Source organism: Suncus etruscus, chromosome 3 (genome assembly GCF_024139225.1).
Source record: "Suncus etruscus isolate mSunEtr1 chromosome 3, mSunEtr1.pri.cur, whole genome shotgun sequence".
Lineage (NCBI taxonomy): Eukaryota > Metazoa > Chordata > Mammalia > Eulipotyphla > Soricidae > Suncus > Suncus etruscus.
The window spans coordinates 37,874,147-37,900,066 of record NC_064850.1 but is presented as its reverse complement, the minus strand read 5'-3'; the positions used below and the strand labels follow the sequence as shown (position 1 = coordinate 37,900,066).

The 25,920-nt window shown below is 43.5% G+C and overlaps 1 protein-coding gene across 1 annotated transcript; it reads left to right on the top strand.

Annotated features, from left to right (window-relative positions):
- The first annotated feature begins 7,570 nt into the window (after positions 1-7,570).
- LOC126003623 (interferon alpha-inducible protein 27-like protein 2) lies at positions 7,571-10,197 on the top strand. Its single transcript, XM_049769911.1, has 4 exons — positions 7,571-7,631; positions 8,671-8,700; positions 9,419-9,580; positions 9,952-10,197. Exons 1-4 carry the CDS (start codon positions 7,625-7,627, stop codon positions 10,038-10,040), a joined length of 288 nt encoding a protein of 95 aa, XP_049625868.1. The 5' UTR covers positions 7,571-7,624; the 3' UTR covers positions 10,041-10,197.
- Positions 10,198-25,920: the final 15,723 nt, after the last annotated feature.

Here is a 25,920-nt window from a genome sequence, read left to right as displayed (position 1 = left end):
TGGAAACAACCAAGATGCCCATCAACAGATGAGTGGCTAAAGAAACTGTGGTACATACACACAATGGAATATTATGCAGCCATCAGGAGAGATGAAGTCATGAAATCTTCCTATATATGGACATACATGGAATCTATTATGCTGAGTGAAATAAGTCAGAGGGAGAGAGAAAGACACAGAATAGTTTCACTCATCTATGGGTTTTAAGAAAAATGAAAGACATTTTTAGCAGTATCTCAGAGACAAGAGAGATGAGGGCTGGTAGGTACAGCTCATGACATGAAGCTCACCACATAGAGTGATGAGTGCAGTTAGAGAAATGACTACACTGAGAACTATTATAGCAATGTGAATGAATGAGGGAAGTAGAAAGCCTGTCTTGTGTACAAGTGTGGGTAGGGTGGGAAGAAGGGACATCTGGGAAATTGGTGGTGGGAACCTTGCACTGGTGAAGGGGGTGTTCTTTACATGACTGTAATCATACAACTACAATCATATTTGTAATCATGGTGTTTAAATAAAGATAATTTAACAATAAAATTTTTTTTAAAAAATGAAAAAAAAAAAAGAAACAGATTGCTCTGAAGCTGAAGCTGGTGTCCAGGACTTACTGGGGGAGGAGTAGCAGTTCTCGAGCAAATATGGTGTATCTTCTTTTCCTGGAAACATCTTCACCATGGTTCAGTGATGAGCCAGAGGGTACAGTACAACTTTCTGGTAATAATATCTAGACTAATATCTTGTAATTAGTTACTGTACTGAATGGAATTTGATTCACGTCTATAGGAGCCCAGACTTTGATTTCACTTTATTACTTTTGGTGGCTATGTTCCTAACAAAAGAGGTGGAGCAGAGGATGGGCAGTGAGATGAGAACATTTACATGTGAACCTAAACTCTGTTTTTATATAAATCTGTTTCCCAAAATAAAGAACTTTTATTACCTTTCCAAAAAATGCTAGGAATTATTACTGCTAAGATGGAAACAGCAGGAACTAGCTAGGAAACTAGCTTGTTGTGTCAGCACACCAGGCCCTCATTCCTTTCAACATGGCTAGAAAATGGATCCTTTATATGGCACTCTGGAAAGTCTATAAAATCTCCAAGCCGAGGTGAACGAGTCTGAATCAGGGTCATACAAGAAATAATCCAGACCAAGCTGAGGGTAGTCCTTGACTTAGCATGGAATTCCAGCTGCCTGCCAGAACTGCCATTTTTAATTGAGTACAGAGACCACCCCTGGGTGGGCAGCAAACCCACCCAGGTTTACAAGTAAGACAATCTTTGTTTTGGGGTAAATCCAAGTTGTAAACAAACATACAAAGAAATCAGGGATGAATTTTGTTTTAGGTAAAATTAGGTGTAACCCAATAAATGTCCTGACATGAATTAGCTTTGTAAGAACCAAAACTCCTGGGCCTAGAATTGAGGTGGTCTAAGCCCCCAGTAAAGCCACTGTAAAATAATTTTTCCACTCTATAACTTCCCCATAGGCAGAGGGTGTTAGCCCAAAGATAAAATCACAAACATAAAGGGCCCGGAGAGATAGCACAGGGGCATTTGCCTTGCAAGCAGCCGATCCAGGACCTAAAGGTGGTTGGTTCAAATCCCGGTGTCCCATATGGTCCCCCGTGCCTGCCAGGAGCTATTTCTGAGCAGACAGCCAGGAGTCACCCCTGAGCACCGCTGCGTGTGGCCCAAAAAAAAAAAAAAAAAAATCACAAACATAAAACCAACTCTAGAAAGAGCAGGACCATCCCTGTTCAGCTGAAATAGAGGAACTAGGTAGGTCCAAATGTTCCACCAGATAAGGACATGTTCCATGGACCCCTGACACAAAGTTGAGTTAGCGATAAGTTGGGACATCAACTGTAAGCATGATGTGATTTCTGTTCAAGTAGCTAAATGCATGCATTATTGTATTAACCAATGAAATGTTTTAGTTGTTGAAGCCTGTAAATCTCTATATAAGTTGCTTGAAGATTCAACTCAGAGTTCTTGTCAGAACTCCCTCGGTTAAACGAGGCTTGGACCTCAACTAATTGAATAAACTCCCTTTGCATATTGCATTTTTGGAGGTGGTCTTGAATCTACTTGCATCTACTTGGATGTCAACCTGAACCTTAACAGCTTTTCGAATGCCACTTCCACTTCCACACAGAGTCCAGATGTTTAGGACTCTTTCTGGTTTAGAACTCAAGGTTACTCTCAACTGTAGACAGGAATTTTGTGGAGGCATATTGGGGATGACTTTTTTCTTGTTTGGGGGCCACATCTGGTGGTACTCAAGGGTTACTCGGTTACTCCTGGTTCTGCACTCAAGAATTACTGCTGGCAGGTCCAGAGGACAATATGTGATGCCACCGATTGAACCTGAGTCAGTGCTGGATTGGCCATGTACAAGGCAAGCAACCTACCAGCCATGCTATTGCTCTGGCTCCCAAAGGTGCTGGGGATTGGACCAGGGTCCTCCAGCATTGTAGGTGGTCCTGGGAATCAAACCAGTAAGCTCTGTTCTATTTCTCTGGCAACTGAATGAGCTTTTTAAAACATTTGGTGGCAGCAATGGACCTTGGGTTCATTTCCAATAGCTGTGGGGTGAGCAGAAATGAAATTTCCGGGTTCTCTCTATTTATGGCTGTTTCTGTTTACCATAGGTTTAAATAAAACCATAATTCTGTTAAAGTCAATGTGTGTAACTAGGCACCTCCATTTCATGGGCTACATGACCACATTCTATTCCAGTAGTTTGGGGGTCTGCGCCCAGGCCTAGCCTCTCTTTCTAGGCCAAGCCGTTATGCTTGAAAATCTTTGGGAGCAGTTTTCTGGGAGGGTGAGTGATGCATCTCAGATATCCTGCCTGGTCCCTGGGAAATCCCTTTGTACCAGTTTTACATTCCTGCTCTGCCCCCCAGCAAGATACAGTAAAGATCCTCCAATTAGGACTAGACTTCTATGGGTTGCTCTCAAGTTTGCCAGAATATCTCACTTGTTTTTCATCCTGGAGAAGGAAGTATTGTTCCCAGAGGCCAAGGTGCCTCCTTCTGGATCCATGAGCATTTGCAGCTGTATCTTGAATAACCACCACACAGCAGGTTGGTCACCATGCCAGATCTGCTTCTACTGTTTCCTCTGCCACAAGCTCACCACTGCCAAAGCAGTAGAGACATTAGAAAATGTAGTTCTGAGTGTCTAGAAATAGTGTATAGGGCATTTGTCTTGCACGCAGCTGGGTTCTATCCCCAGCATCACATGATTCCCTGAGCAAACAAGGAGTAATTCCTAAGCACAGAGCAGGAGTAAGTCCTGAGCACCATCACTTATGGCCCCAAATTCCACCCAAAATGTGTTTCTCACTTGGATAAAGCTTCTGAAATTGCCAGTGATTTGCTACTCACTTTCCTGGAAACCTGAGAGTCCTAACAAAAACTAGTAAGCTTTTTGGTTGAGAGATATCCTACTGACCCTCCATCCATCACATCAGTGGTGATCTCCAAAGCACTAATGGAATCTCAAATGAGAATTTTATTTGATTTTATTGTTTTTGTTTTGTTTTCTGTTGTGTTATTTTGGAGGGACCCACCCCATATAGTGCTCAGAGGTTGTTTTTGGCTCTGTGCTCAGGGGTCATTCCTTGGCGGTGTTTGGGAACCATATTGGATGCCAGCTATTGAAACTGGGTCAGCCGAGTGCAAGGTAAACACCCTCTTTCCTCGCTGCGACATCATTCTGATCCCACTATTAGATTTTGGTTTTTTGGGGGGGGTTTTGGGTGGGGTTCACATCTGCTATGCTCAGGAGTTACTCCTGGTTCTGCACTCAAGTACTCCTGGCAGTGCTTGGAGGACCATATGGGATGCTGGGAACAAATCAGGGTTGACTGCTTGTAATGCAAGTGCCCTACTCACTGAGCTAACACTCTAGAGCAGGGGTCTTCAAACTATGGCCCGAAGAGGAGTCTGACCCGGCCCGCCAGCAGTGAGCACTGTTTGGTTGCCAAGATACCTGCCAGCATATACATTCAGTGTATATCCAAATATCAGGAACCATGCACTCAAAATGGTAACCATCTCTGGTAGCACTTATGCCTGTGAACAGACTTTTTCAAGAATGAAACATCTGAAATCTCCAACCATATCAAGATTAACTGATGCCCACTTGCATCACTTGTTACGACTGGCAGTGACAAATATGGAACCGGACATTGACCATCTCATTAGCCAAAAGCAGACCCACAGTTCTCATTGAAATACTGGTGCGTGATCTGTTTATTTATAAATGGTTTTCATTTTATTTATATAAGATATGTGCAGTGTGAGTAGGAATTAGTAGCTCATATAGTCCGGCCCTCCAGCTCTCTAAGGGACCGTAATCTGGCCCCCACTTTAAAAAGTTTGAAGACCCCTACTCTAGAGCCTCAAACCAGAATTTTCTTCTGGTTTGAAATGAAAGATATGGCCTCATCTTGGCCCCTCTGACTCTCCACTTTGAGAAACATCTATTATTCTCCTGACAGAGCACCAGTAGACAAAATGTCTATAACTTGCCGTGGGTTTTTTGTTATCCCTGTGGCTGGGTAAGCCTTCCATGTTTTATGGGGAAAAAAATGACCTACAAGTTAAAGAAGAGTTCCCAGGTCCAATACAAAGGATCCGTTTTAGTGCTTGAACAGGAAGCAGGTTTGTCAATAACCCATCACTCATTTTCTGGCTCTGGGAACTGCAGACTCTCCCCTCAGCTCAGTCCAATATCCTTCACATCAATGTTAGACTTTGCCATCTGGAGATGGCCTCCTGGATTGCTCCACTCTTAAGTGTTTATTGGGACTCATGACACTCACTCAGACTGGAGTTTTGCCTGAGCATTCTTGAAAGATCATCATTGAAAATAGTTCTGTGATTACTCAGCAAAGGATTTTAAGTAGCTGGTGATCACAGGTGCACCAGCAGTCCTGAGGACCTGGGTGATATCAGGATGACTAGGATGGAAGCTCTGGGCAAAACGTAAGTCAGGAATTCTTTATGTCACCTTGTTGGGGAGTAGGGCAAAGTACAACCTTGATCATGTTTTTCTAAACCTCTAAACCTCTGAAAGACTGAAGGGCATCTTTCTAGAGTGAAGGTACATAAGTACAGAAGCAGGTCCACAAACCTACAAAGAGTGTTTTGGCGATAAGACCTTGTGCCCTGGTACTAAGCCATTAAACTGGGGCATATCTCCTGGGAACAGAAAATCTCTGCCTGCCCTGAATGGACCTTCCCTCCTGGTGCTGTTGGTGATATGGTGCAGCTGTGTGATATCCCCACAATCCCACACCCAGGAACTGTTAAGTTCAGAACTCAGGATCTACCACCCAAAAGACCACCAGGGAGGTTGACAGTAATGTAAATGCAAGGGAGTTTATTATAGCATGCAAGGGTCCAATATCTCCTAAGAAATGAGGACTCTGAGGAATGAGGACTCCTAATAAATGAGGACTCACAGGGCAAATTTTAAGGGTACCTAGGGCTCAGTCCAGGGGATTCCCTCCTATGGGCATTGACCTTTTTCTTTTTTCTTTTCTTTTCTTTTTTTTTGGGGGGGGGTATTAATCTTTTAAAATCATTGGTCCTTAGATCAAGGTTGTATTAGCCAAATGGCTAAGTTTGGTTGTAGTTCAAATGTAGCATCAGAGAGATGGCTGGGTGAGCATACTTGTTCCCAGATCCAAAGTGCTGTGTCTTCTGTCTGTCTGTCTGATGCTTCAGATCCAGGGTACGGTTGTCTTCTAACCATCTGTCAGCTGTTGTTTAGCCTTATATGGATGTATTTCCTGGCACTTATCTCTAGGATCTGGTTCTAGGAAATGGATATTTATCTGGGCCTAGTCTTTGTACCTTAAAATACAGCCTGTCTTGGTTGTACTTAGGCTCATAGCAAAGGCACGTTTACAGCAGTTAACTTCCTTTGCAAGCAGAGTACAGAAGCCAAAGCACCATTGTCCCTAAGCAAAGACACACCTTATTCTAATATCAATATTTAGGTTATAGTTAATTCTAAATCTTAGTTTCTAACAGAACCATTAGCACAAGTTGATCTGGGCTTAGATTTGAGACTCCTCCCCCAAGTCCCATATCTCACCATGTAAACTCTCCATAGGCCTGTGTCTTTGATTTCATGTCTTGTTCTCCTAATGGAAGTTATTCTAGGGATGCCCACAAAGCATTAGGAAAACCCCCCAGTTCCTGTCCCTCTCCCCCAAAGCAGTAGTCAAGTCTCAATTGCTCTGCCTTCCCTATATTACCCCAGAGGCTGAGTGATCCCAGTGTCAATGTTTTTCTTTTTTATGTCCTCTAGATCATAAAGACTCTCCCAAGCTTCCTGAGGATGTTGTTGAGGAGGTGTCCCTGTGAACTGGTCCTGTACCCCAGTGTCTATTGAAGGTGGCGATTAGAATACCCCAGTACACACTTTCCTGTTTTCTGTCCCCATCCCCTCTGTCCCAGGCCTCAGAGTGTTCTTCTTCTAACTCCTAGAAAATCTTCCAGGAAGAGAAGAAAACAGTGTCCTTGACCCAATCTATGACTCTTCTTGTCCTGAAGCACATGGCTGGGCTACCGTGGACATTGCCAAAAGGCAGGACAGGACAGCAGGGAATATGAGGAATGGGTTAAAGAGTGTTATCTGGTGTGGAAATAACCACAACAAAAAAAACTTTTTTTTTTTCGAATAATTAGAGAAGGATAAGAGGCAAGAAAATGAGTCTCTGCAGGTGCCTCAGGCCCAGGATTCTTTTTCTTTGAGGCAGAGGCAGTTGAGGTCTTTTTGGTTTCCTTTTCCTGATAAAGTGAAACTCATCTCATTGGCTTCTGCCTGGCAGGGGCGGGGCTTCCACCAGGCTTTGCTGCTGAGGCTGAGTCAGAGCTGAGCATTTCTGAGCATCTTCAGGGCTGCTGCTTCTCTGGGTAAGGGGGCCCATGTCCCTCTTAGGGCTCTCTGGAGTGGTGCTGGAGTGTTGCAGGGGACCCCTGTGGAGGGTTTGAGCAGGCTGATGGGTCTCTGAGTAATAGGATCCCATTAAAAACTCACATCCCTCTGCCCATTCTCCCCCCACCCCCCAATCCTGATCCTTGGCATGAACTCAGAGAGGTGGCCAGGGCCTGTTCACCCCTAGCCTGCAGGGCAGCCTGGGGGAGGCACAGCCTTTGGGGTCCCTCAGAGCCAGGAAGTCCAGGTTTCATGGTCAGTTCTGTGCCACAGATGACAGAGCCTGGTGGGTTCAAGGCCTTGTCTGAGGTGATATTATCATTCTGGGGTGAAGGGGCAGGTCTCAGCACAGAGGGATTTTAGCCAGGACCTGCCACCAAGGGATCATGTGGTGAAAAGAATGTATCCCCCCCCAATCTGCTCCTTTGGCTGGAGCTCCCTCCTTCCCACCTAGGCTTCTGTGACCTCTCAGCTTGGCAGCTTGATGTCTTCAAAACTCTGATTTGTATTTTGGGAGTTTCAGAAAACCAAAGATGGTGCTATGAAGAGTAGAAGTATTTGCTTCCCTAAATGCCACCCTCAGTGTAGACCCTCTTCCCTCTTTCTCTTCCAGAGGGAGACACTCAAGGCCTCTGGACTCTGCAGATACTGCAAGGACAATGGCAGGTAACTGGGCCTGGATATCTTTTTTGGAGAGAGAGGGAGAGAGAGAGAGAGAGAGAGAGAGAGAGAGAGAGAGAGAGAGAGAGAGAGAGAGGAGAGGTGTGTATGTGTGAGAGAGAGAGAGAGGAGAGGTGTGTGTGTGTGTGTGTGAGAGAGAGAGAGAGAGAGAGAGAGAGAGAGAGAGAGAGAGAGAGATCTAGTCTATGACACATCCAGAACTCTAGGAACCATTTCTGTTCTCATTTGGTTCTTCACCTGTAGACTGACTTAGAGAGAGAGAGAGAAGAGAGGTGTGTGTGTGTGTGTGAGAGAGAGAGAGAGAGAGAGAGAGAGAGAGAGAGAGAGAGAGAGAGAGATCTAGTCTATGACACATCCAGAACTCTAGGAACCATTTCTGTTCTCATTTGGTTCTTCACCTGTAGACTGACTTAGCATCCCAAAGTGCCTGAGGAATGTTCTAAATCCAGATGGTTGGAGTTAGACTCTGTAGGGAGGGGAGGGGATCTGGGAAAACATGAGAAACAGGAGATTGTAGGGGTTATACCTAAGAAACCACTGTGCATCAGAAGCTTCTAGAATGTGAGTGTGCTATCCTGCTGTGTAGTTGGAGAAATGTTGTGTGGATGTGAGCAGGAGGTGACTAGACCCTGGGTAGCATCAGCATTGGTGGCATGTATGTAGGTAGAGATCTGAGAAATGAGAGAGGCGGTATTTAATTTTTGGTAACTTTTAATTTAATTTAGTTTTTCTTTCTTTTTTTTTTTTTTTTTTGGATTTCCTGTTATGCTACCAAAAGACTATATGGATTAGGATAGGTTTTGCTGCTGGAGAGAATAATAAGAATATCATGAGTCGTTGGGTGTCAGATCAGTCCTGTCCTCATCTCAGAGCCAGATATCTCAGAGCCAGGATGAGGATGAGTATTGCTAGGAAAGAGCCTTCTCTTGACATGCAGCCCTGGACTGGGCAACTTTGACCCATGTTCAGGAGCCTGGGTACCAGTAGGGGGACATCTTGACTCACAGATGAATTTTCTCCACAGGAATGCTCATAGCTGGTGTGGTTGGAGGAGGTGAGTCTCTGAGTCCCCACTGAGCTCTCGATCCCTATGTGGCAGGGTGGGGAGGGGGCAAAGTTGGGAGAGCAACCATCACTGCCCCAGGAACACAGGACCCAGTGCAATCCCTGAGGTCCAGGCGTGTCCTTGAATTATGGATCCTGAAGGCCAAGGATGAATCAGAACCTCCTTAGTGTCCGACCAGTTTGGCTTCTGGCCCAGGAGATTCTGATGTATCCAAGATGAGTGAGCTGAACCCCAATCAGAAACACCACACTCAGCGGTGAGTGACACAGGCTGTGGGGCCAGAGCTCAGAGGCTGCCATGCTGAAGGCCTATTATGAAGATGCCCTCTAACTGTACAGCTTGGGGATGGCAGGAACTGGGTACAGAAGGCAGAGCCCCATGTACCCCCAGCTGCTGCCCATCCTTACTATATTCTGGGTTTGTGGAGAAATGTGCGGACTCTGGGCCCTGGACAGATACCTCACAGTTTCCCAGTGGCTTGGTGTCAAGGGGCAACTGAGGCCACCACAGAGCATCACAGGAGGAGATGGGACTGAGGCCTCCACTCAAGGTGTCCCTGCCCTTCCTCTCAGGTGGATCTTGTCCTTTCCTCAGGTCATTCTGACCTTCTCAAGGAGTCCCTGCCTTTTCTTGGCTGGCCCAAACTTTCCCTGTCACACATAAAAGTCCAGAGAACCCCCCCCCCTCAGTGGTCCTTTCCCCACAGTGACAGCAGTGGCTGCTGTGCCCATGGTTCTGGGGGCCGTGGGCTTCACTGGAGCAGGAATTGCTGCCTCTTCCATTGCGGCGAAGATGATGTCAGCAGCGGCTGTGGCCAATGGGGGCGGGGTGGCCGCAGGCAGCCTGGTGGCCACTCTACAATCAGTGGGTGAGTAGCTGTTTTAGGAGCAGGGCACAGGGGATGAGGAAAGCTGAGGTCTCAGAGCAGGCAGGTCCACAATTTGGAAGTGCTGAACAGCCTGTAACTCCCTCAATACTACTCTATCCCTGTTCTGTGGGTGGTTGTGGAAGAACTAACATTGATCAGGTCACCTGCATCTCTCCTGCTCCTAGGTGTAGCCCCTGTGGGATATGCGACAGCTCCCCTGGATTTCCTGCAGGTCTCCAGAAAACCCCCCCAAGCAGAGAAAGGAGTTCATAGATACAGTGGAGTGGGGCACAGGCTAATGTGCTGGGCTCTGAGGTCACACCTATTCGATGCCCAACCGGCACCCCTATCTCCTCCTTTTCTCCGCACAGGGGCTGCAGGTCTCTCCACAACGTCCAATGCCCTTTTGGGCTCTGCTGGTTCGACTCTTGCAGCCTGGATCTGGGGTTCTGATGAGTAAAACTTCTTCTGCTGCCTTAAATGGATCTAACATCAAGGTAGAGTGTCCAGGACTCACAGTGATCATCTTGGGCCTTAGAAACCCCCCAGTGAGAACCCCTGCATCTCCCAATATGTAGAAAACAAGAGTAAAATAAAGAGGAGATGCCGTAACCTTCTCTGGTGTTTGCTGTGTCTCTTGCTCTTCGATGGGTGTGGGGTGTTCATACTGGCCAACTGAAATTGGGGGAGCATGATTCTGGATGTGGGGCAGGAAGCAAGTTAGTTCCTGTCCTGTCACTCAGTTTCTGCCTCCAGGAGCTGCAGAGTCTCCCCTCAGCTCAATCCAATGCCCTTCACAACACTTGTCTCTGGTGTCTATAATCAGTCTCCTGGATTGCTCCACACTTGAGTGTCTTTGGGGCCATTTTGGATTATCAGGTCATTTGTGATTCTGGAAAATCATGCAATACAATTAAGAGACCTTTACCTTGCTTCTTAGTAAGGTATTGTTTCCCTAAATTCACATATCCTGGATTTATTTGCTTTCTCCATTGCACCCCTTTAGTCCTACAGCTCAATACCCTTTGTGCCCTGAAATAGCACCCCACTCCCACACACCCACACTCCCCTCCCACATCACCATGAACTGTCACTCATGGCCAGGTTCGGTTTTTCAAGTGGGCCCTGGCTTAGGGACTGATCTCTGCCCATGACTCTACCCAGCAGCTGCAGGACATTTTTACCACCTCCCTGACTGCCATCTATTGACAGGTCACTTTGTTAGCAGGAGCAATAATCCAGATTCAACCCACCTTGGATTTATTTAACAGATAGGGATGGGGTGAGGAATATACACATTTTTATGTGTATTTCTTTACATGTATTTTTTTTATTGGGATACAGGATTGCTCCTTTGGATCTGTTCAATAGCGGAAAAAAAGGGAAATAAGTGTATTTCTTTATATGTATTTCCTGAAAAACAGTGTTATTACACCTAAGAATCAGGAATAATAGACTATGAAATCTTCTGAGGGATATGTACTACAACCCAACCTACCCATTGTCCCCTCAGTACCCCAATATTATCATGTGGCAATATCTTTTTTTTTCCCTTTTTGCATAGACCCAGTCAAATGGGGAAATCTTATGTAGTGCTAGGGATCAAACTCAGGTTGGCTGCATGTGAAATAAATTGCCCTATTACTTTGACCCCTCCAAGGTTACTTTAAGGTACGAACTTAAAAATAAATTAAGGAGGGACCAGAGCAGTGGCACAAATGTTAGGGTGTTTGCCTTGCACACACTAACCTAGGACATAACATGGTTCGACCCCCAGAGTCTCATATGGTCCTCCAAGCCAAGAGTGATTTCTGAGCACATAGCCAGAAGTAACCCCTGAGCATCACCGGGTGTGGCCCCCCCAAAAACAAACAAATAGATAAATAAATAAATAAATAAATAAATAAATAATTAAATCATAGGGAGCTGGAGAGATAGCAGAGTGGTATGGTGTTTGACTTGCTGTGAACTGGAAGGACCCTCATTCGATTTCCAGCATCCTATATGGTCCTCCAAACCTGCCAAGGATGATTTCTGAGCACAAAGCCAGGACTGCCACAGGGTGTGGCTCAAACCCCCCCAAATATCAAAATGCTTGACTTTGACATGGTTGCATGTGTGACAGAATAATATATAAAATCCTATATAAACCTTTATATGTTGATGAAAAATAATATAAAAGCTACTCATCTTGCAGCCACCCAAACTAGAATTTTATTAATAAACTCCCTGACTTTGGTAACTGATTGACCATGAATGTTCAGTTAGGCAGACTATAAGGTTCTTGAAAAGGGATGATTATGAAACTTCTAAGGAAAAGGTGGAAAAAATACTTCTTTTTACTCCCTTGATAGTACGAATCAGTTATTTAAAGGAAAACCCCAGGAAGAGGTAAAAAACACTACCTCAAGAGACTGAAGGGATAGAAATGAGTAATTTTAACTTATAGAAATAGACTGCTTCCTGAGCATTGTGGAGTGTGGGGGTGTTGGTCCTTAAAAACAGCTCTGTGAATACTCAGCAAAGGATTCTAAGTAGCTGGTGATCACAGGTGCAGCACAGTCCTGAGAGCCTGGATGATATCAGGATGACTAGGAAGGATGGAAGCTCTGGGCAAAACTTAAATCAGGAATTCCTTATGTCACCTTGTTGGGGAGTAGGGCAAAGTACAACCTTGATCACGTTTTTCTAAATCTCTGAAAGACTGAAGGGCATCTTTCTAGAGTGAAGGTACATAAGTACAGAAGCAGGTCCACAAACCTACAAAGAGTGTTTTGGCGATAAGACCTTGTGCCTTGGTACTAAGCCATTAAACTGGGGCATATCTCCTGGGAACAGAAAATCTCTGCCTGCCCTGAATGGACCTTCCCTTCTGGTGCTGCTGGTGCCAGCAGCAATGTGAAATCCCCACAATCGCACACCCAGGAACTATTAAGTCCAGAACTCAGGATCTGCCACCCAAAAGACCATCAGGGAGGTTGACAGTAACGTAAATGCAAGGGAGTTTATTATAGCATGCAGTGTTCCAACATCTAAGAAATGAGGACTCTGAGAGTGACTCACAGGCCAAATTTTAAGGGTCCCTAGGGCTCAGTCTAGGGGTATTGGCACCTCTAGTTAGTGGGGTCTTATAATTATTGGTTTTTACTACAAGCTTGGGCTAGGATTGGTTGTAGTTCAAATGTAGCATCAGATAGATGGCTGGATGGGCTGTGCGCCCCTGGATCTGGGATGTGGTGTCATCTGGCTATCTGTTTGTTGCTGCAGGCCCAGGGTGCAGTTGTCATCTGGTGTCTGTCAGCTGCTGGTTAGCTTTATATGGATGTATTTCCCGACATTTACCCCTAGTGTCTGATTCCAAAAACTGGTTATTCTTCTGGGCCTAGTCTTTATACATTAAACCTAGAACCTATTATGGCTGCACTTACATTCACAGTAAAGCCAGGTTAACAGCAATTAATTTCCTAAGCAAGCAGAGTATAGATGCCAAAGCAATACTATCTCTAAAGGCACACCATATTCTAACCTCAACATTTAGGTTATAGTTAATTCTAAATCTTGATCTTAATACCCTGAACCTGCCAAGAGTAATTTCTGAGCACAGAACCATGAGTAACCTCTGAGTGCTGCTGGGTGTGGTACAAAAACAAACAAAAATGTCAGCCCAGACCTGAATCCACAGCACCTTCTGTATGTCTGAGTGTGACCCCTGACCCTGCAGGGTGAGCCCCACTACCACAATAATTGAGAGATGACAGCATACCACACCCAGGTGTCTGTGAGCAGCAAGCATCACAATTCTTGTGAGCAGTCCAGGAGATGGCAATAATGATATGACAAAGGGGAGGGAATACTATTAATCAAAAATATTCTGACTGACAGTGTCAAGTTCAGCTAATGTCTCAATCCCTCAAGGAGAGAATAAACCTACACAGAGCTCTACTCAAAGCAATAAAACCACATCCAAGGCTCCATGCTGTGTGTCCATCATGTAGGTCCATAAAGGAAGTGCTGGGGGCTATCCTGAACAGGGAGAAAAGTTCCAGATGGTTCCATATGCAAACACCACTCAGGCCCATGATCTGTCTGCCTGTATCTGTGCTCAGGACCACCCCAGGAGGGCCCCCCTTCCTGCACACCATGACCCCCCCATACAATCAAGGAGGATCTGGGTACAATAAGGGGTGTCTGCTCCCTCATAAGGAGGAATGATGCCCTTTATCAGCTCTCAGGTTCAGGGACAAGAAAGCTGGGAACTTCTATGAGAAAAGAGATCAAATGGCCAAAATCATGGAGATAGCAGAGTCCCCATGTCCAGATGGCATGTCTGGAAGACTAGCCTGTGGGATTGAGGAGACAAGGATATACCTTGGGGGAGGACAGAGTTCCAACTAGCCTATTTGTGGGAGCACATGACTACCCATGGGGGTGCCAGCCAACGATATGTGGATAGCAGGACTAATGCCTATAAGGCTCACACATTGAAACCCTTCTTTCTTACCACCGAAGCATGCAGGCAGGTAGGGAAGGTACCCCCCTGGGCCACAAATTCTTGAAGAACTCTTGAAATGTAATAAAAGAGGTAATAAAAACAGAACAGGAGATTTGGAGGTGTTAATTTGTCACTGTTAAGATCTTTACCAAAAGCCTGTGCAACCCAAAGAAGACTGGACACCATACCGTACACTATCTCCCATCCTATCCCCACCCTACAACACACATCCAGAGAAGCACCAGCAGAAACAAAAGCTAGGAAAGGAATGTAAAAGAAAGCCATCAATTATCCCATTCCTTCCCCTTGACAACTACCCAAACAACAGAACTCTTGCCTAGAAAAAAACGCCACTGTGGGCATGCTGGTAAAACCCTATAAAAGCCAACTTAAAATAAAGGAGAAGCATACATGCATGTTGCTGACCCATAGCTGTGGTGCTGGTAAGCACATGATGTCCACATTTCCCCTTTTGAGATGTGGACTTCCAGGTTTTCCTATTTTCATTTGAAGACATGTACTGGAGCCTGTCGAACACTGGAAAACCCACTATCTCTCGATCATGTTTCTTTCTCTTTCTGTCTCTCTATGTCTCTGTTTCTATCTATTTCTTTCTCTTTCTCTTCTCTCCCTAGACTCTTCTGCATCTCACACCCCTTCCTTTGAATTTTTTTAATAAAACTTGTTTTTACTTGACTCCTGAGAAAATGGCAATGGATTTTAGAAGGCCTGGGGAAGGTCTAAGACTGTCCCTTCTTACAGAGATTCACAGATCTCCCCAGCATCGCCCCCTAGTGGCAGTCAGAGGTGGGTGGAGATAAAGTAGCAGATCTTCAGGGGCTGCCTCTGCTCTCCCACCAACTTCACAAAAGTTCCCAAATGCCTCCCCTGTGTCACAACTAAACATCTCCTCAGTCCACTCTATTGCTCTAGTCCTCTGTGGTTGCTGAGTGCACTTGTGCCCACCACAGCTCCAGTGTGTTGTAGACAAGGGCCCTTCCTACTCAGGACATTCAGAACTTTTAGATGTGGCTCAGTAAGGCTGTTTTGGGAAAACTGAACTCAGTCTCTAGGATATTAGGGAATGTTTCACTATCTTTGATGTTTTATTTTTATTTTGCACGACCAGAACCCTTTTTTTCTTGCCTCACTTTTTTTGGGGGGGGAGGGGGGGCATACCTAGAGTTGCTAAGAGTTTATTCTGTGCTCAAGGATATTGCCTGACAGGGTTCAGAGGACACAAGGATGCCCTGGGAGTCAAAACTAGGTCAGCCAAATTCAAGGCAACTTCCCTACCCACAGTATAATTTTCTAGCCTAATCTAATCTGATCTTCCTTTAGAGAGGCTGTTGCACTTCAAGCAGGCAGACAGGAAGTTAAGGGAGCCCTCTGGTAATGAGCTCCTGGGCCTAAATAAAACTGGAGCTGAGATTTCAAGAAGTGACTGCGACTAATGGCCAGGGCTCATCTTGTGGATACTAAGGGACTGATACAAAACATTATGTGGGGTTACTGTAGGTCCAGACCCACCTTGGAGAGAAGCTCCAGCAGGAACAAAGGACAGGAAAGAAATATTTTCTCCTCCTCCTTCTTTTTCTCCTCTTCCTACTCTTTCTTCTCCTCCTCCTCCTCCTCCTTCTTCTCATTCTCCTTCTTCTCCCCCTCCTCTTCTCCCCTTCCTCCTCCACTTCCTCCTTCTCCTCTTCTTCTTCTTCTCCTCCTCCTTCTCCCTCTTCTTTCTTCTCCTTTTTCTTCTCCTCCTCCTCCGCCTCCTTCTTTTTCCTCTCCTTACTACTCCTCCTCTCCTCCTTCTCCACCCTCTTCTCCTTCTCTTTCTTCTTCTCCTCCTTCTTCTCCTCCTCCTTCTTCTCCTCCTTCTCCTTCTGCTCCCTCTTCTCCTTCTGCTGCCTATTCTTCTTCTTCTCCTCCTCCTTCTCCTCCTCCTCCTCCTTTTCCTTCTCCTTCTGCTCCCTCTCCTCCTCCTCTTCCTCTTCCTCCTTCTTCTCCGTCTCTTTCTCCTTCTCCTTCTCCTCCACTCGTCCTCCTCCTCTTCCTTCTTCATCTTTTTTCTTTTTCTTCTGCTCCTACTCTTCCTCTCCTCCTTCTCTTCCTCCCTCTTCTCCTCTCTTTCTTCTCCTTCTCCTCCTTCTTCTCCTCCAACTGCTCCTCTTCCTCCTCCCTCTCCTCCTCCTCCTCCTTCTTCTTCTCCTCCTCCTCCTTTGCCTCCTCCACCTCTTCCTCGTCCTACTCCTCCTTCTCATCCTCCTCCTTGTCGTCCTCATCCTTCTCAATCTTCTTCTTTTTCTTCTTCTCTTCCTCCTTCTCCTCCTCCTTCTCCTTTACCTCCTTTTCCTTTACCTCCTTCTCCTCTCCTCTCCTTCCTCTCCTATTAATCATGCTTTTTATGCATACATCATTCTAACATCAGCCCATCACCAGAGTCTGCTTCACTCCCAATGCCCTCAAATCATTGTAGATACAGTGCTAAAGGCAAAATTTTAATTCCACTTAATTTTTCCAATTTGTAGTTCCCTTTTTGTCTTTCTGTTTATCCCACATATAGGAGAGATCTTCCTTTTCTTATTGTGGAGTTGGTGACATGTACATACACATATAGATGAATAGCCAGTCTTCAGAAATTCCATAAAATGGTTAAACAACCATGATCTAGAGCCAATGCCATGTCAGTCCATAGATCAATGCTATGGACTCATTTAACTCTTGAAAGAAAGGCAAACCAAGTTGCAATAATTCATGAATATTCCAGTCTCACAGAAGTGAGAGGAGGGTGAGATGAGTCTCTCCTCCCTGTTGAAGCCTTGGCAGCTTTATAAACACTTCATAACTATCATCTAGCCAATAACTCAACTTCACTGCTTTTTCACTAATCTCTGCAGAGACACATAACTACCCCAAACTCAGGTATGCTAATTTGGGGTCTGAGATATCCTCAGAGTTTTGGAATCAGGGCTGACTGCCACCTTCTACCCTCTGTGCCTTTGTACTTCAAGAAGTACCAGCAGCTACACCAATAATCCATATCTGCTACCATATCAGCTTATTGGCCTAGCTCCACAAATCCTTGGTATTTGGGGCTGCACAGCTGCATAGGTAGCCTCATGACATCACCATATATTACAATATATGTAATATGTAGGAATGCACCAAATCAGAAGAGATTATCATAGATGTCACCTAAGGTCAAGAAACAAAATCAACAAAAGAATGCTCAACTAGAAACAAACAGCTTAGTAAGCTTTAAAGGCTTACCTTTAAACAATGACATGATCTCATTGTCAATGTGATAATTTTCACAAATTTTCTTTTATTGAAGAGTTTTTCCAGTACTTTCATGACCATGTCATTGTAGCCAGCTACATTAATATTAACTAAAGTATTCATATATGGCAAGCGCAGGACTTGAGAGAGGGTAGGAAACTGGGAAAATCGTCAAGGAAATGTACACTTGATGATGGGATTGGTATTGGAACACTGAATTTGAAAAATAAATATATTATGAGGAAATATGTAAATCACAGTGTTCAAAATAAATGTATTAAAATTATTGGTCAATAATAAATTGACCATATAGGGCCCGGAGAGATAGCACAGTGGTGTTTGCCTTGAAAGCAGCCGATCCAGGACCAAAGGTGGTTGGTTCCAATCCCAGTGTCCCATATGGTCCCCCATGCCTGCCAGGAGCTATTTCTGAGCAGACAGCCAGGAGTAACCCCTGAGCACCGCCGGGTGTGGCCCCAAAACCAAAAAATAAAATAAAATAAAAATAAATAAATAAATTGACCATATAAACTTTCTAAAAAGCTATATCTCCATTTTTAGAGATATTTAAATTTTTTAAATTTATTTGTGAATCGATCAAATGTCAAAATAATTAAATGGCCCTTATAGTAAAAAGAAATAAAAAAGCATTTGGAAAAATACATTTTAAGCATAGAAATTATCAAAAATTTGTGGAACATGAACCATAAAGATAGTACAACTAGTAAGACACTTGCTTGATGCTCTACTAACCAGTTTGATTCCTGCCACAAAGTATGGTCCTACAACTATCACCTGGGTGATTCTCAAATTAAATTCCCAAAGTAAACCCAGATCACTGCCATGTGTGGCACCAAAAGCCTTAGAATGTTCAAACACACCATGATGGGTTATCCTGTTTTTGGAGGGAATGAAAAATCACAATGAACAAGAGGACAGTTTCTCTCCTTTGATATAAAATTATCAGCACTGAAATATCATGCTCATCCTCACTGGGGAGAAACTATAGCAGCAATCAGAAGAAAGGAAGGGTATGAATAAGATAAATCAAGAGTCAGGACATGGGGCCAGAACAGTGGTACAAGTAGTAGGGCGCTTGTCTTGCATGCGCTAACCTAGGATGAACCACGGTTCGATCCCCTAGCATCCTATATGGTCCCCCAAGCCAGGAGCCATTTCTGAGTGCATAGCCAGGAGTAACCCTTGAGCACATGTGGCCCAAAAACAAACAAACAAACAAAAACAAAAAAAAGAGAGACAATGACAAGAAAAAAAATCTAATGATCTATTTGTGACATTTAGGTCAAGCCATGCCTGAAGTTTTCCATGCTCTATTAGAACACATATTCATGAAATCCAGGAAGTATTCCCATCTGCTCTAAGAAATTTGAGTTTGATCTCTGACACTTGCCCTAAAAGAGAATAGGAAAATACAAATAGGAGGAGAGATAATGGTGCTACATATTAGCATCAAGTGGTCTTGTAGTTAGTAACTGCCCATGCATTTTCTCTATGTGCCTCATTTCACACGACAGAACACTCACTAGCTACAGGGTCACTATGAGGTTGAAGGAGACACTCGGTCATGGGCAGCCCTTGGCTTACTCTCTCACATCTGCTTTCTTCTGGCAGAGGGGTCCCCAATTTCTTCACAGGAGCTGCCACTACCTTTATTCTCAGTAAAAATACCTGGGACTGGGAGTCACACATAGTGATGTCAATTATGCCAGCTTTTGACATCAAAGGATGAAATTTTAGGAACTGGAATGTACCACAGCATGCATAAACTTTTAGGGAAGGTCAGCCCCCCAAATGTATCCCCAGATTTTCCTGGTGGGGAAAACTGAAATAACTCCCACTGGGTTTCTCAAAAGGTCTGCTGTGGATGCCTTTTCCCCCTGCATGGATAGTTGAGGAATTCCCTAAGAGATAAATCTATGCTTGGTATTACATTTTCTGTCATTAGTTGGTTATCTCTCCTTTGTAAAATCTCAGGCAAAATTATGGCCTCTACCAAATAATTTGGCTCAGAAATTCCATCACCAAAGATTACTAAGAGAACCCCTTTTCTGGATAATATTTGCACCTAAAAGCAAAGACAATTTTTTTTCTCTTTTTCAAATATGTCCTTGCAGCTTCAGTTTCTGGTAATCAGGGGCGTAGCCAGAATACTGACCCTGGGCTATTGACTCTTCTCAGAAAAAGGGAACCACATTTTTGGGAATTTGATTCCCTCCTTTACTAGACCCCTAAAGCCCAGCTCAATGAAGATCAAGTTTCAAGATTTTTCTACTTCCTAGTAATCCCTGATTTTGCATTTGAAGTAAGCTTGCAGAGAGCTACCTTGAATTGCAACCTTCTCCTTTGTAACTTAGAATTCTTACCATACCCATAGCTTAAGCATTGTTACTGCTGAATTTTGCTTTGTGATTGTAATCATTCTTCTCTATATCTATGGCTGGTTTTACCCCTATAAGTCTCACTGCTTAAAACATTAAACTTGCTGCACTCCTGTCAGATGTGTTGACCCCACATGCTCTGTGTGTAGTTTCATTATTTCATATTTCATATTTTACCACCTGTGCAACCCACTCTCCCTGAAGTGGATTCATTGAAATCCCACTGATGGCTGTAGGACAGAAGCAGCCTACATCAGGAATGCAGAAGAAAGTTCCTATGAAAAGTTGTTATGTTCACTATAATTTCCTGGACAAAATTTTATACTGAGTATACTAGACTCTACATTCTGAACATCTCCAAAAAGACCAAATGTGTATGTCAAGAAAGAATCAATGAGAATAAACTAGTTAGCAATTTTCAAGATAATATAGCAGGAAGATAATATAACTGGAAGCATGTTTTAAATTCCACTGTAGAGGGGCCAGAGCTGTGGCACAAGTGGTAGGTCATCTGCCTTGCATGCACTACCTTAGGACAAACTGCGGTTTTATCACCGGCATCCCATATGGTCCCCCAATCAAAGAGTGATTTCTGAGCACATAGCCAAGAGTAACTCCTGAGTGTCACAGGGTGTGGCCCAAAAAGAAACAAAAAATTCCATTGTACTTCATTGATAAAGATCAGACAGCCCATTGAAAAGATGAAACCAAATAATGTACAGCAATAAGAAGGGCATATGTTCGTGATAAGAAAACATAAACATTTGAACAGTATATAAAGGTCCATTACTGCAAACTACCAGTCCACTGCTGAGCAACATCAGACACTACTTGGACTGGTGGATCCTCTAGGGCTGACTCTGCAGAACACTTTCTGTGGGATCCAGACAAAAAACAGTGGCCCAATTCCACCTGCTTACGTGAGTGTTTGCAAAGGACCTTAATCTTTGATTTCACAAATGGCTTGCTATTCTACTTATGCATCTCATGCAGATACTCTGCTTTTACCTCATTAGATCATGCAATGTACTTGTGTATAGAATACTGACTCTGCTTCAGCCTGCTTTACTTCCTCCCTAAGTGTATGTATCTTAGCTAACTAGCTGCTGTCTCTAGGAAACAGAAGCAAAGTCTCCCCTGGAAACTCAGGCTGTGTCTCGGGGAAGAGGGGAAAAGGGATCCATGCTTAGTTGAAATGTTTCTTGTTAGAAATGTTTTTCAAAAAGTTCATATTATAGAAATTATGTAGGTCTCAAATGATATACTTCTTAATTAAAGTGATGGAGACTCTTAACCCAGAGCTGCCTCCCATTGATTAATGACTGGGGGAGAGGAGATACTCATCTGTGCAGGCACTCCTTAGTCCCTCAAACCATTTACAAGCTGGGAACATGGAAAAAGAAATTTCACCCACTGACCCTGTCTAGATTTACTGTATTTAATGTGAGATTCAGGCAAGCAGGAGACAGCCTGCTGCAGATCAAGACAAAAGCCTAGTGACTCCATCCTTTTGTTTCTCACGGTATCCAGATCAAAGCCATGACGTAAGGGCTTAACTCAATTTGCTTGAATGCCTCATTCTGGCCCAGGCATGCTCTCAGATGTAGTGTTGCATTAAAGCATGGCAGCTTTCCCTGGTCACTGATCACCCACAGTGGCTCTAACCTCCTGCCTGGCTGAGTGGACACTGAACTGAGTCAAATGTCATGAGATTGATAGAACCAGCAGAATAGGACTGGCATGAAATTTATGCCTAATATTGACCTTCTGCATTTAGACACCTTCAGGGCACTGTTTCACTCACAGAGGAAGATGAGGGGGCATGGCTCAGGCTCTAAGGTCAGACTTCAGGGCTTAGAGCCTCAGTTCTAAACTACTTTCCTGAGAAAAAAGACAGAAGGGAACAGAGAAGGGAGACGAGAAAAGAACTCACATTAGAGACAAGTCCAGCTGGCTCCACACTGTTCATAACATATAGTTTTCTTTTTCCAGGGGAAATAAAAGATCAGGCAGAGATGAAGATGACAAGAGCTGTCACAGAGATGTTGCTGTAGTGTGACAGATGCAAACACAGAGAGAAATAGAGAGGGAAGGCTTTGAGGAGGTGAACTGAGATCAGACTGAAAAGGACAAGTGAAGTGGGAGCTTCATGGAGTAGGACAGACCAGATCCTTCATATATCTAGCTTTTTTTCTTTGCTTTTTTTGGATCACACCCAGGGACTCTCAGGGATTACTCCTGGCTATGCACTCAGGAATCGCTCCTGGCTCGGGGGACTATATGGGTCATCAAAGGATCAAACAGTAGTCCATGCTAGGTTAGTGCATGCAAGGCAAACATCCTATCACTTACGCCACCACTCTGACCCTCTAGCTTTTTTTTTTTAATTTGTTGAACCTTGACCTATATCCTAAGATAGAGTCTACCTTGGAGCAAATACTATGTGTATTAAAGACAAATATATGGAGCTGGAATGATAGTTCAGTGGTAGGGCATTTGCTTTGCATGCAGCCTATCCAGGACAGATGGTGTTTTGAATCCTGGTGTCCAATATGGTCCCCCAAGCCAGGAGCGATTTCTGAGCACATAGCCAGGAGTAACCCCTGAGCATCACCAGGTATGATCCCAAAACAAACAAAAAAAAGACATATATGTTTTCTCTAACTATTGAATATTATATGTCTTGTTCAAGTTCTGTTTCCTTATCTAAGTGTTTTATTCATTATTGAATGTAGCTAGTCTCCATTTATTACTGTACAAGACGCTATTTCTCCCTTCAATTTTTACAATTTTGCTTGCTTATTCATTTTGAGACTATCATATCAAATGCATAAATATTTGGGATTATCACATTTTATTGCCTCATTTTACCTTTTACTAGAATGCCTTTTCTTTCTTAGTCCTTTTTGGACATTCTAAACAATTCTCAGAAGACTCATTTTACCTTTTACTAGGATGCCTTTTCTTTCTTAGTCCTTTTTGGACATTCTAAACAATTCTCAGAAGACCAAGTAATGTGCTTTCAATGAAGCCAAAGGTTAAGTGCAGATGTGGCAGTAATGAGGGCTTCCACTTCTGTAGAAGCATGCAATGCTGGAAACTTCAGTCTTTGTGCATAATAAACATGCCATGGAATCATGGAAATAGTACAATGGGTACGGTGCTTACTTTGCACGCTGCCAACCCAGATGTGATCCCTGGCACCCCATATGGTTCTTGAGCCCTCAGAAATAATTGCTGAAGTCAGAAGTAAGCTCAGAGCACAGCGGAATATATCACAAAAATAAATAAATAAACAAAAAGATGTATACACTTGGGGGCCGAAGAGATAGCATGAGGTAGGCATTTGCTTTGCATGCAGAAGGATAGTGGTTCGAATCCTGGCATCCCATATGGTTCCCTGAGCCTACCAGGAGCAATTTCTGAGCGTAGAACCAGAGTAACCCCTGAGTGCTGCTGGGTGTGATCCAAAAACAAAAACAAACAAAAAAAAGATGTATACACTGAATACTGAGATATTTCTCAAGCCTATTTCTTATAATTTTCCATTTAAAATCAATATTCATATGGACAAACCACTCTCTTAATGTGCTTAAAAAATTCCTCTCTGAAAATAGTCACTACTTTTTTGACTACTTTTATTTTATATATTTATTTATTTATTTATTTATTTTATCACTTTTGGGGTTTGGCTCATAACTTTTAGAACATAATATTAAAGTCCAGATTAAAAGTCCAGTATACTGACTTGTTGCAGGTCACACAGCCATGGGGGAGAAAAGAATTGGTGTTAATGAGATCTTCAACTCCCAGTTTATGTGTAGTACTTCCCTAGAGGTTTCAATGCAGCATCTAACAAGCATTCCTTACTTGACAGGGCTTGACAACTGTGACGCAATGCTGCTCATCCTCTACACCTGTCTATTCTGGCTGACTATCAGTGGCCTCCAACCCATCCAGGCTCAAAATTACAAAGTACTCAAAAAACTCCAGAATACTTATCTGCAATTTGCTCCCAGAAACATTGACTTTGCCTTTAACTTGTTTCAGCATCTAGTAGATTTGGCTCCCAATGACAATGTCATCTTCTCCCCTATAAGCATCTCCATCGCCTTGTCCATGATATCCCTGGGTGCTGATAACTCTACGACTGGCAAGCAGATCCTTCAAGGCCTTGGTTTTGACACCCGTAAAATCCCTGAGGAAAAAATCTACCAGGGTTTCCGGCATCTTTATCTACACTTCAAGGACTTGGAAATGATGATGGGAAACACATTGTTCTTCAAGAACGAAGTGAAGCTAAAAGCTTCATCCTCAAATTTCCTCACACACTATTATGGTCTGGAGAATGTGGTTCTAGATTTCAAGGACTGGGACAGAGCCAGCAATCAAATCAACGATTATATTGCAAATAAGACCCACGGAGAAATCTCAGACTTGTTCTCAGATCAAAATGACCCATCCGTTCTCACCCTGATCAACTACATCTTCTTCACAGGTATGTTCTATGTATCCCATACTGATAAGACCCTGTCTTTTATTGGAGAAAATTATAACCATCAAAACACTGGTTGCACTTACAATAGGATTTGACAATACTTTGTACTACAGAGATGTGATTTATTCCCTTATATGCAAGGATTACAAGAAGAGTTGAGTAATTTGTTCAAACTCTAACAGGTTTATTCAATTCCCAATTATAAGCCATCTATAGACATGGCTGAGCTAGGCTATGAGTTAGGCACTAGACCAGTGGTTGGAAATACAGCCTATAAACAGATCCTGACTATTTGAGCTCTCAGACTCCCACTCAGTCTGCTTGCACCCTCTTTCCATATGCACAGAGCCAACTCTGCAGATCAAGCTTCAGTTTCTCCTCATAGAGCAGGGGTTGTCCAAAGTCCCTGTTCAAAATAATTTTAGGAACAATTGTAAAAATTTGAGATTTCAGGGAAATTTTAAACTTTCCATAAAGTTTCACCTGATTTTGTTAAGCAAATCTTTGCTGTTCAGGTACATCTTCTGAAGATTTTCTTTTTTTTGGGGGGGGGGGTTGGGTTTTTGGGCCACACCCGGCGGTGCTCAGGGGTGACTCCTGGCTGTCTGCTCAGAAATAGCTCCTGGCAGGCATGGGGGACCATATGGGACACCGGGATTCGAACCAACCACCTTTGGTCCTGGATCGGCTGTTTACAAGGCAAACGCCACTGTGCTATCTCTCCGGGCCCCTGAAGATTATCAAGACCATATTTTTGACAATTACCTTGGTAGACTGTGTTAGACTGGATTAAAGTTGCTTCAAATATGTGTTAATAAAGAATAGAGTATAAAATAGAAATAAAAAGCTGAGAGATATTACAGAGATTTAGAGTCTAGTATTGTATTTACATCACCTTGTCCCTAAGGCATCACCAATTTCAGCCCTGAACAATCCCAGATACCCAGTTCTGTGTGGCAGTTTCTATCACTGTAGGACCTCAGCAACACTCCATCTTGGAGTCATGCATTGCACTGTTCACCAGTGAGCCAAGAATCACTGAAGGGTCTCTGGGTATCCTAAGCATCGCTTAGGAGATCCCTACAGTAAAATAACAAAAACCACATATAAAGTACAGAAAAAAATATTTAATCCATTGAAATAGTTAACATTTGCATGTCATCATTAAAGATGAGCCAAACATTATCCCCTACAAAGACACCTACACTCATTTCTCTCCTACCTGCTTGCATTCAAGGCCTCCCATTACATACTGACCCCTTCCTTCCCTATTTACTAGGTGCACTAAGCATCTCCTTCTGCTTCTGCTATTTTTCTGCCAGTTCTTAACCACGAGGAAGGGCACATAGCATATGTCTCTTTTCTTGAAGGCACAGAAGAAACTGACTTTAGAGATCTGTTTTTTATACCCAGAATTATTTGTTACTTATAATTTTGGTATCATATCCAAAATAACATGCTATGTTAATATAAAGGAGCCTTTACCCTGTATTATCTTCTAGCATGTTAACAGTATGTGCTCTATATTTACTTTTGGATCCATTTTCATTTTATTTCTTTAAATAGCTTGGCAGCCAAATTCGTTCCTTCTTCTGGGAATCTTCTGTTTCCTAGTACTATTTAAGCAGAGAATACCTTTCTTCATTAAGTATTCTTGATTCCTTTTCAATTT

Excerpts from the sequence above, each read along its gene's own strand:
- LOC126003623 (XM_049769911.1), top strand. Across the intron at positions 8,701-9,418 it reads AGCTGGTGTGGTTGGAGGAG|TGACAGCAGTGGCTGCTGTG; the intron begins GTGAGTCTCTGA and ends CTTTCCCCACAG. Across the intron at positions 9,581-9,951 it reads GGCCACTCTACAATCAGTGG|GGGCTGCAGGTCTCTCCACA; the intron begins GTGAGTAGCTGT and ends TTCTCCGCACAG.